Raw genomic sequence first — 12,250 nt, 5'->3', positions numbered from 1 at the left:
TTTTATATAATCTGTATTCCATCAGACATATTTTGAGAGGACAGGATGTTCTTTATTTTAATTTGTTTTTTTTTTGATTTACTTTTTTTTCTTTAATGATGTAAGACTCATTGACTGTTTCACTAATAATAATTAGAAAAAAATCTTTTTTAATTAATTATAGATGGACAATGTTTCAAAGGTCTGTGCCTAATTGAAAGACTAAACTTTCAGATATTAAAAATATAATTTGCTACACGCTGTTTGTTTTTTTTTAATATTAAACTTATATTTGCGACTAACTTGGTCACATTTTTTATTTATTTAACTTAATCACCGCGGGAACCACAAGCAGTTATCCTAGTCCCAAAGTCTATATTGATTAAATTTCGTTAATACAGTCAAAATCTGTTATAACGACATCGAAGGGACTACTCATATTGAGTCGTAAAAACCGATAGTTGTAACAACCGGTGACAGGTATTAATAGGAAAGATATGTAATAACATTCAGCCAGGACCTTTGATTTTGGTCAATTTAACCGGTATGTTGTTCTAAACGATGTCGCTATAAACGGTTTTGACTGTATAATATACAACTGACTCTATCTCTCTCGTTCGATGCAACGTCTCTTTCATCTGCACACTCTATTTCCGGCAAATCCGAATTTCCTGTGGGTCCAGTACCAACGGCGGCCATTAAATGTCGCGGACTTAAAAAGTGGACGCCATCCCGAAGCGCCGGGGTGCTGGGACGCCGGGACGCAGGAAATGGTTCCTGTGCCCTGTAGGGCTGTTAAAGGACTAATCTGAATCTAGTTCTAGTATTTATTTTGTTAGCAAGCGAATATATTAGCAGTTATCTACTTTTAACTTAAACGGTCTAGTTAAAAGTCCGTTGTTTGAATGTTTTGTTTGGATAATTGATTGATGTAACTTTAAACTTAATAAACTTTAATTAAAGAACAGATTTACATGTTATATTATGTAATATTTAATTATATTATTACCCTAAATTAAATTATAGCGGAATGTCCGAAAAGCCGCCAAGAAAAAAATTATGTTAACCAGCCCTGGCCGCGTCACCCTACTCACCATAACAGTCCATTTTTACGGATATTAAAAATGATTAAATGTGACACTTCTTGACCGTTAGCATACTAACATCAAATTAAATCGGAAATTGTGTTTGTGACTTGGAATTATGTCGTGCATTGACCGACTATACAAGATTAAATAATAATTAAAAAATATAAAAAAAATGACAGTAAAATGCCATTAAATGTAAATAAGTACATCTCAACACTCGTAATTAGGATCCAAAAATTAAGAGAAATATTGTTTTCATACATATTTCTAAATCCCTTCGTAACTCCAATTCTATTCCTAAATGAATTTATCATTTAGGAATAGAATTGGAGTTACGAAGGGAAAACATTTTCGATGTAACAATAAAGGCGTGCGAATTCTTGCTGTCAAATAAGTACAGTCACACGCAAGTGTCCCTCTGAACAAGTATTTATACTTGGTTGCCAAATAAAAAACCCTCTAACGCTTAATTCGTAGGAGATTCGCTTCTACGTAGTCTCCTTCCAATATTAATAAATTCTCATTTCCAGGATTCGTATGCAATTTGCCCCGACGCCGGCGCGGAACTTACGACTCGCCCTACCCTAAATAAACTAAGGGAACACAAAGTTTTTCCCAACGTTTTAATGCGGCGAAAACAGCGAAAATTGAGTAATATTTCGTGGGGAGGCCCAGTTATTAGATTAATGGTGGGCAAAGTGGGAAAATAAGACATTCGCAACTTCGGTCTGATTAACCAGCTGCATGGTAACAATCAGAACAGCACTTGAATATTTTTTGATAATAACAAAGTGGTGGCAACGTATTTTATACATTGCCAGTTTTAAGATAAAGTAAAGATAATTTATTTTTTTTACTTTTCAATTACACTGTCAAACTTTATCTTAACAATATGTATTTCGATGTTGTACATTATCTGTGTACATTTAAAAAGATAAAGCGGAGATTTAATTTCATATTTATAATGATATTATGTAAAATTGGAAAGGAAACGAGAGATATGATAAAAACATGCATAATTGGATTGGAATATAAAAACCGTAAAGCGTTTCCGATAAATTCATGAAGCCCACTTTGACAAGGCTCGTAATAACCGTAAAGTACCAAGCGTGCATGACGCAAGAGGCAGTCTGCATAAATAATGTATAAATTCTTTCGGGGCGATTATTCCGCGATGCTTCTATTCCGCTGCGGTGCTTCTCAAAGCGAACCCGATACTAACGTAACTCAACACCGCACGCCTAGGAATTCCGCATTTCGCAATATCTCCTTTGCTCCATGATGTCCTGGTGCTTCTATTTATATTATGTTGAGGCTGTCTTACAAAATTACGATCATGTTTTTTGAAGAAAATTCTATTTAGAGTGATGGCGTGTATAGGACCTGTTTAACAGACAGACGTCTAGCATGTCTTGTCCTCTCTATTTAAATTTTCAATATCCATCGTCTAATTACCTTCTTAATTTGTACGTACAGCTTAGGTTTTAATCTTGTTTATACTTTTTTTGTTCAACAAAACTTGAAAAAAACCGAAGACAGTATAACCATATGTGTTGTAGCGAAAGTACAGAGATTAGTTTGGTATATTTATAACCGCGCCTACACAAACATAACGGTGTCAACAGACATGTACCCGCCGAAGACAAAGCAAAGAATTCTCACCGGGGATTGAGGCGGAGGATTACGCAAGTCTTATAATTATTTTTAGCCCCCTGAAAGGGCTTAAAGTCGCAAGGTGGGATTTGTTGTTCGGAGACGTTATTCAATATTATTTCGAAGCGTGCGGGGCGTCGGGCGGGAAGTGGGGACCGCGGGACGAGCGTGCGCGACGTGCTCGCCGATTTATTAATCATTAACAAGATTACACGTGACAGGGAGTGACAATCAGCGTGCAACGGGACGGAGGGACAGGATTTGAGTGTCGGACACGTTCTGTTGTGTGATATAAATATTAAGAAAGTGATATGACTATTTATTACTTTGATTTAATCATGACAAAACTTACATAAATTTATGTACAATAAAGAAAAAGCTTTCAAAACTCAGCGCTGAACTTCGTGGATTGTACGGTGATTGCAAAACAAACAAAACTAACCAATCAATGAGTTCAAATACAAGTTAGGAAGGTTCAAATTACCAGTGCATACAGCGCGGAGCACGAATTGTTGCAATGACCAGTACATACATAGTGACATCTGTCTGCCAAACAATATCCTAATTTGTTGTCACAACCTACAAACGGTAAACAATTATTTTGAGAGAGAATTGGTTGTACCAACTTAACTTGAGCCACAAAATAACATCAAACTTTTTCTTGCTCATAAAATTTGTTAAAAGTTGGTAAGCCGTCTTCAATAATTGGGTAATGTGCTACCAAATTTAAATATTTAAAAAAATATCTTGCAAAGTGAAAACCACTGCTTTTAAAGTTAGCAGTGAAAAGCAATCGTATGAGCATGACTAGGACATCATGTATTCGTAGAATCATAAATGCAACAGAGTAATCAAAGGGCAGTGATCCTGCTACATTTTCGATGGGGATATGGTCACAATGAGCGGCGGAATTCAATCAACAGTCAGCGGCTCTCTGCCGAGCTCGTTTCCCTGTAATCGGTGATCGGCGGCGAGCGGCGAGCGGCGGCGAAGCGACACCAGTTCATTTGTTGCAAATTGAAACACAGCGCAATCAGCGGTGGTCGCGTGTCACACTGTCATCGCGACCGAGGCGAGCCACTAATCGAATGAATATTACACGGCCCGAGTGCGGTGTGCACGCATCCCGCCAGCCGCCAGATGCGCTTTTTGACGACGATCCATCGGCAACCGCACGCCGCTGCCAAATTCAAACTCGATTCGCACAGCGCCAACAGGAGCGGGACTTTAAAATGCCACGTCCCGCACCCAAACAGTATCCGGCCTCGGTAATGAAAGCACTTAGCGATAAGCGAAGCAATTACAAGTAATTTGGGACATAATGGGCGCGGACGGCAAGGCGCAAAAACGCGAAGCGGCACGCGCTAAAAGCCTTCTAATTCGATTGTCGTTGGGCACTACTACCAAAACGTGAGGCATCGACGGCCGAGCTTCAGCCGGGCGCCACATTTCAGCGCTGCTGCAATTAAAACCGTTTGGAAGGTTCGCGGAATCCGCGGCCGTAAAGAGAGGGATTCGGGTCGCGAACGAAACAGAAATAGCGAGCTCCGGAGAGCCCGCGTCACCTGAACCGAACGCCGGGAGCGCCTTCTTCGGCCCTGGTGATTTATGGGCCCGGATCCGGACCGGTAATGAAATTGCACCCCCCTCGCGCGCCGCCCCCCCCCTCCCCCCGCGACCCCTCGCCCCAGCAGAAAGCCATTCTAGAAATTACTACGCAACGGCGAACCGTGCACTCGTCTTATGCTAATGTTTATTTTTTACGTCATCAATCACAATGATACGGCGCTCGCGCTCGTTCGAAGCGCGCGGACCAGTTTAATTCCGTTAGCGGGGCGCTAGCGGGAAAGTTCCTAAAACTAGGTCTTTGTGTGCGCAATGAAAAATTTATCGGTGTGTCGGGAAATTTTAATTGAAAATCCGACAACATGGCGCCGGACAATTGTCCTAAACTGCGCCTCGGAGCGGCCGCGTTCGCACAGTATAATGTCACTGTTTTGGAACAAAAGAAAATTATTTCGGACTGTACCACTGATACAGCGTAACTATGACGCTGACAATTCAAATAAACGAATCATTGAGAAGAGCTAACAGTTTTTCTTACTCTCATTTTACCAATTATGAAATCGAAGATATTATGACAAATATTTTACATCTATCACTTGCAGTATTATTATAGCATTGTCCTTTCGTTTTTAATTGTATACATCTGCAGTTATGATATAATAATAATTTAGTAATCTAGCGGTTATAAGTGCAACTAGACTTACAGTACTCACCGTTAAGTGCTGAAAGAGCCAAGCGCGAAGGATGTTGGTGGCAACCTTGGGGAAGATACCGCGCTTCTTCTGGTTCTTCTTGCCGTTGCTGTCGTCGTCTTCCTCCCCCGTGCCTTCCCCCGAGCCGATGCTGGCGTTGCTCGCGTCGCCTAACAACAATCAAGAGAGTCAAACATTTGTGAATGATTTAATGAATAGCTTTAATAGACAACATTTTAAAATAATATGAGATATAAAGAGATAGATTCTAAATTGACTCGGGCTTATTGGTTTTTGAAATAAAGCATTCTTGAGACATTTCTAGATCCAGAATTATCTAGTCAAAAAAAGCATATATTTAAAGTAAATGAAACACTCAAAGAAATAACTGCTAAAGTACACAAGAATTAATAAATAGACTTCGAGTTTTGCATTTTATTAAAAGCTATAATATATTTTTTTCACGTTAAGTTTTTGTTATATAATTACGATTTGTATTCAAAATAACAACAAACCAAACTTCCTGTAACACGATCATCTTAGAAACACGTTCTTAGAAAATGCTCCAAGTATCTAAACTGTATCAAGTAACTGGAAGTAATGAAAAACAAACACCAATAGACCATATGTCGTCTATCAAAGGAAGAGAGAAAAGCTTTGAGACCACACGTGGAACTAATTAAGTAGTAAGTTTGCGTTTTTATAAGCATGATCTAGGTATAACTAGATATTTAGCAAATTAGATAGACAGTCTGGACAGAGTAGACAAATTTTTGCAAATTCAGAATAACGTGTTAATCGCAAAGATGTCGCAATGTTAGCTTATCTGTCGCGCGTCTGGCATATTAATTAGAAACGCCGACTATTTATTTAATCAGCTGCCACTTCGTTGATTCCTATCTTGAGTATATGCGCTTAATTAATTCTCGTTACGTCGCGATATACGTCGCTCGCTGGCTGACTGGCTGACTCGCTGGATGTGCGGATTTGATGAGGCTAGCCTTGCTACGTTTTGCAAGAACTAGTTCTTATCTTTTACTAGCTTTTACCCGCGACTCCGTCCGTGCGGAATAAAAAATAGAAAACGGGGTAAAAATGATCCTATGTCCGTTTCCTGGTTCTAAGCTACCTGCCCACCAATTTTCAGTCAAATCGATTCAGCCGTTCTTGAGTTATAAATGGTGTAACTAACACGACTTTCTTTTATATATATAGATATCGATGGATGGATGATTGAATATCTAAGTAAAAATTAGTAACAAGGAGTGAAATTCGCTTATGCCGTGAATATGACGAAGGCCTCACATAATGTTCACTTATTTTGCTTTGTTTAATTTTACGTTAATCGACCGTTTTTGTAATAAAGTAACAATTTTTTTGTACTTAATAAATTTTTGAAAAATATACGTAAAAACATTACAAAAGTAATCAGTATTGTTATCGAGACGATTGAAAAAGAAACAACAGTGCAAATGCAATGAAGATAAAGGGATGTTTTCCAATTATGAATAATTAATGTGAAATTTCACTGTGAAAATGTTATCCGCGTGTACCAGGAGAGCAGAGCACGATAAACAAATTAGTGTGCACTGGGCCGTATCAAATATTCATCGCAACAGGAACAAAATCGAATCAGCGGAGCGGCTGCGAGCGCCGCGCCGTCTTATTTCTGCTGGCCTGGTTAATAAAAATTACACGAAATTTATGTTAGCCAACATAAAATTTTAGTTAAAAAAAAAACTATCTCAAACAAAATGCGTTTAAAAGTAACTTAAAAAAAACAATTTCAAACAAAATGCACTCAAAAGTAACGTAAAAAAACAATTTCAAACAAAATTCACTCAAAAGTAACATAAAAAAACAATTTCAAACAAAATGCATTCAAAAGTACCATAAAAAACAATCTCAAACAAAATACACTAAAAAGAAACAAAATAATGTCATGAAAACTTCTTTCTTTCTTTCTTCTCTCTTTCAAAAACCCTCTAAACTCTAAAGAAAGTTCTCTTCTTTCTTGTAACATGTCTATATTGTATAATTATTGTTATTTCGCAGTCGGTGTCGGCCGAAGTAAATAGGTGACATTTTATATTTGAGATGTATTAGACATACTTACGTTTATGTCCCTACTTAGGCCGAAACCGACTCCAAAATAACAATAATTATACAATATAGACATGTTACAAGAAAGAAGAGAACTTTCTTTAGAGTTTAGAGGGTTTTTGAAAGAGAGAAGAAAGAAAGAAAGAAGTTTTCATGACATTATTTTGTTTCTTTTTAGTGTATTTTGTTTGAGATTGTTTTTTATGGTACTTTTGAATGCATTTTGTTTGAAATTGTTTTTTTATGTTACTTTTGAGTGAATTTTGTTTGAAATTGTTTTTTTACGTTACTTTTGAGTGCATTTTGTTTGAAATTGTTTTTTTTAAGTTACTTTTAAACGCATTTTGTTTGAGATAGTTTTTTTTGTTTTGAAGTCGGCTATTTTTTTTTCTTAAAATGTTTGTTTTATTTCTCAATTTTTAGTGAATTTGAAGTTTAATTACAAATTTCCTTAATACGTATAAGGACATAAATAAGACAAATAAAGAAAAGGACTTTCCTATTTAATATGTGTGTACTTCAATTCAAAAACTAATTTAGAATACACCAGATAACCACTTATCCTTTAAACAATGAAATAATTATCAAAATCGGTATACAAATTGAAAATTAACGAACTAATACATCGTAGCGTGCCTTTAATTTTGTCCAGCCGCGCGCCGCACTAGCATTTTTCGAATGCGCGTAGTTTTTAATGATTTAATATCTTCCAAACTATTGATCAGAATTACATAGTTTAAAGGCTAATGTAATCTGCATTTAATACTCTAGCCATCAAACATATTTATTTGGATAAGGATTCATATCGAATATAATATTAGGTCCTTACATATGAAATTGGCGTTTTTCGTACTGGCCACTTTAATCACGAATTTCTCCTCTTTGGTAAGGAATTCCAAATTCAAATTTGTGCAGCTATAGACTCATGTATTTGTGGTTCGATGACCGTCATTCATTTGTTTTTTTTCTTCTGTTTTTTTCTGTTTGCGTCACTCATTTCACAAAATGGAAAACTTAAAATATCGCATTATTTACGAGTACGAGTTCCGCCGTGGCACTAGTGCTGCGGAAACGACTCGAAGGGTGAATGATGTGTATGGCGGTCGTGTTGCAAAAGAAAACACAGTTCGTTTTTGGTTCCAACGTTTTCGTTCTGGAAATTTCGATCTGCAGAACGAGCCCCGTGGACGGCCTGAGACTCAAGTTGATAATGAAGAGTTGAAGGCTATTGTGGAAGCGGATCCATCGCAAACCACGTCCGAGTTAGCTGCAGGCTGCGATGTTAGTGATAAAACTGTTTTAATTCACTTGAAGCAAATTGGGAAGATTAAAAAGCTTGAAAGGTGGGTACCTCACGAATTGACTGAAGCAAACCGGCAAACGCGCGTCGACTGTTGCGTTACATTACTAAACCGGCACAATAATGAAGGTATTTTAAACCGCATCATTACCTGTGATGAAAAATGGGTTCTTTACGATAATCGGAAGCGCTCAGCGCAATGGTTGGATCCTGGCCAGCCAGCCAAATCCTGCCCCAAGCGAAAATTAACCCCAAAAAAGTTACTTGTAAGCGTTTGGTGGACTAGTGCCGGTATTGTTCATTACAGTTTTCTCAAATCTGGCCAGACTATTACGGCTGATGTCTATTGTCAGCAATTGCAAACCATGATGGAAAAGCTAGCGGCTAAACAACCTAGGCTGGTTAATCGCTCCACGCCACTGCTGCTTCACGACAACGCTAGACCACACACTGCGCAACAGACGGCTACTAAATTAGAAGAGCTTCAATTGGAAAGTCTAAGACATCCTCCGTACTCCCCGGACCTTGCTCCAACAGATTACCATTTTTTTCGAAATTTGGATAACTTCTTGCAAGGGAAAAAATTCAACTCCGATGGGGCAGTCCAAATCGCCTTCAAAGATTTTATTGATTCCCGTCCGACTGGTTTTTTTAGTAAAGGGATCAATGAACTACCTATGAGATGGCAAAAGTGCATAGAAAATAATGGTTCATACTTTGATTAATTAAATATATTATATTAAAAAATATTCGACTTTTTGTTCCTCCCATACAAAACGCCAATTTCATATGTAAGGACCTAATATAATAGCGCCGTAAGCTTACGACGCTGTTTTTCGTGTGCAATTTAATCGAAGTTTGTTCATAATAACATGGTTTTTGTGAGACATCCATAGATGATAGATATATGCCACCTGAGACTTTTATTTAGCAAATTTAAGGATCTATAATTACTCGATACATCATTTTAATGTAGGTCATATAGTTTGACCTACGTAAGCCCAGAAAGCAAATTTGTGCTATTCATTGTAACGCGATGTAGCATTTTTCGTTTCCGCGTAATTTTATTCTTACGATATCTCCTAAACTATTAGACAGAATGATATAGTTTCAATTGCAAATATAATCTACATTAAATTCTCTTGATAATGAACATATTAATTTACATAAGGGTTAATACTGAACTTGAATAATAGCGTCGGAAATAGGGCATGAATTTAATTAATGTTTCTAAAGAAAAAAATGGTTATTGTGAGAAAACTATAAAAGATAGATATATGCTATCGCGGACTTTTATTTAGCACATTTAAAGAGCTACAATTCGCCATACATCATTTTTATGTAGGTCCTATAGTTTAGCCTACGTAAGCGCTGAAAGCAAAAATGTCCCTAATTTCCGCAACAAATTTTGAAGCTATATTCAAAATCTACTAGTCTTCTAGTTATTTAAAAAAAAAAACAAAAAAATGGGACCCACCTGCAAGCACTTCCTTTCGATTAAAATAATTTTTATCAAAATCGGACCACCAGGGGCCGAGTTTCGCGGTAACACACATAAAAAAAAAAAAAATACAGTCGAATTGATAACCTCCTTCTTTTTGAAGTCGGCTAAAAAGACAACTTGTATGTCCCTTTATGCTGTTTTATTTTGGCTGAAGAAAAACTTGAAGTTTCATTGATAATTAAGATTTTATTTCAAAAGTTTCTTTTGTTAAAAAAGCAACAAACTATTGTATTAAAAAATAAATAAATACAATGTGCTAACTAGGGAAGCATCTGCAGCCAATAGTGTTGGGCGGCGACCGTCGACTCGATATCGATAAAATAAATGACAATGATGAAACGCAAGGCAAAGTATCGAGTATCCGCGTATCGTATTCGACCGGTGGCATGCACATTGTGATGGTAATAGGGGCAAAGTAATAAAATTACTCTTAGGCCATTACCCGTCGCCCCTGCGTCGCTCCCCACCGCGATATAGGGTGTACCACTCACAATAAAAATATTTGAATTTGACAAAAACAGTGAGATCCATGATGGGTAATTGTTTTATTTACGAATTGAAGTAACCCCAATGCTATTGAGTGAATTGCTTTTAACCATTCGGTATTACAGGTAACAGAATGTTCCGTTACCAAAAATGTCACGAATTAATTTGTCTTAATTTTTTTTGCATCAACACTATATGGATGTAATTTGTTCGAAATAAAATTTATTCTATTGTATTTTTTGTTATTTTTATTTATGAGTATTGCTTTATTATGATTTTTTAAAGTAAAAAATTGAAACATAAAAACTATAAAAGCAGTTTCAAATGCATCTTTCCTTCACGAATGGGTGATTGCTTTGGTTGAAATCGCGCGTTAAAAGTAGGCCACATTAAAGATAATGCTGCGGTTTATATTTTACTCAAATCGTATTGGTTATCTTTCAATTGCGGTCGCGGCCTGTTATTTATCTCGACAGATATTTGAAAGTTATGCTGAACCTCCGCCAAGCGCTTCACAGAACTATTGCGAGCGTTCCAACACTACACAGAAATCATTTGCTTTGTATTCATATTTTAAATTCCAATAATTTCTGGTATTGAGCTGTACATACCTTGGTCTATTACCATAAATATTTTTTAGTATTTGATATGTAAATAAGTGGGTAATACTGTATTTAAGTATTTTGCGAAAATGTTATAATATCAAGTTTAAATTCATAGTAGGAATATTGTTTGTTTCACCTTTCATTTCTTACATGTAAGATAGATACATCCTGTAGCTTGATCAGCGTGCAAAATCAGAGTGCAGTTGCATGATGCAGTCCCTGTAATCCCCTAATTCATCTCGGGACCACGCACACAGGGAGCGACCCTTAATATTCACTAATACAACCCCAAATGGGTGTGTACAAACACAATGAGGGATGCGTGCGAAAAGTCAAGAGAACGTTTAAATTAACTTAATGCAATCGATGTGCCCGTGGCGAAGCAGGACTTTGTTACACAACAGTTCAACGACCTTGTCTCTAGAAACACCAAGCAAGCAACTAATAACTGTATCTTTAACGTCACTTGTTCTAAAATGTTGCCATCTCTGTATGCAATAACTTTTCATAGTATTTAACTATCCTTATTCACTTGTTTTAGTGGTTAATACTAAAGTTGTTATATCAATTTTAGGACAGTTACATAATTATTAAAAATATCAAGACATCATCATACCATCAAAAGAGTAAATAAGTTTAATGTTATATAAAATAATATTATCAAAGCAGTTTTTCTTTACCATAACTACTTATATTAAATACATGGAGTTAGTCTTTAGCAAATCAGAACTAAGTTATACTTATAAACCATGTACATTAGCAAATTTTAATATCTGAAAAGTACAATAAGCAAGATTATCTAAAGTGGCACTTCGAAATGCGAACACTCATTAAAGCTAATCCATCAATAGTGTGGTGTTTGGTCCCGAGGTATTCGTAAGCCGATTGCTGCAACCCGACACTGAATCTTCGACCCCCGGGAGAGTGCACGTCGCCTCGTTATTCAGTTGCAGGGATACTATGGTTACATCCGTAAGTCATTTTAAAACAAAATAAATAATTTTAACTAGTAAAAATACGTTAAAACTTGTCTGATATTGTAATTGCAAAGGGATAATTTTATTACATCCTAAATTAAATACGATCTAAATAGAATGAAATTGCACAAAGTAGGCGCCACGATACTTTTAAGAAGTTTTATCGAGTGCCATTGACACCGCTCTCCTGCGAGATTTATCGACATTAGTGAGGGGCACAAATGAGTGCAGGGCTATCGAGTTACGCCAATCAACTGAAAGCACGCGCCGCTAGTGATGGGCCGCCGTGGGAAACAT

At 36.8% G+C, this 12,250-nt stretch overlaps 1 protein-coding gene across 1 annotated transcript in view; it reads right to left on the bottom strand.

Moving 5' to 3' along the window:
* LOC106708835 (homeobox protein homothorax) overlaps positions 1–12,250 on the bottom strand; it is a 247,825-nt gene that overhangs the window by 75,822 nt on the left and 159,753 nt on the right. The window contains exon 10 of the mRNA XM_045681887.1: positions 5,000–5,148. Coding sequence (XP_045537843.1) covers positions 5,000–5,148 — 149 coding nt within the window. The remainder of the gene's footprint in view (positions 1–4,999; positions 5,149–12,250) is intronic.

This window comes from Papilio machaon, chromosome 17, assembly GCF_912999745.1.
Source record: "Papilio machaon chromosome 17, ilPapMach1.1, whole genome shotgun sequence".
NCBI classification, from domain to species: domain Eukaryota; kingdom Metazoa; phylum Arthropoda; class Insecta; order Lepidoptera; family Papilionidae; genus Papilio; species Papilio machaon.
This window is presented reverse-complemented; position numbering and strand designations above follow the sequence as displayed.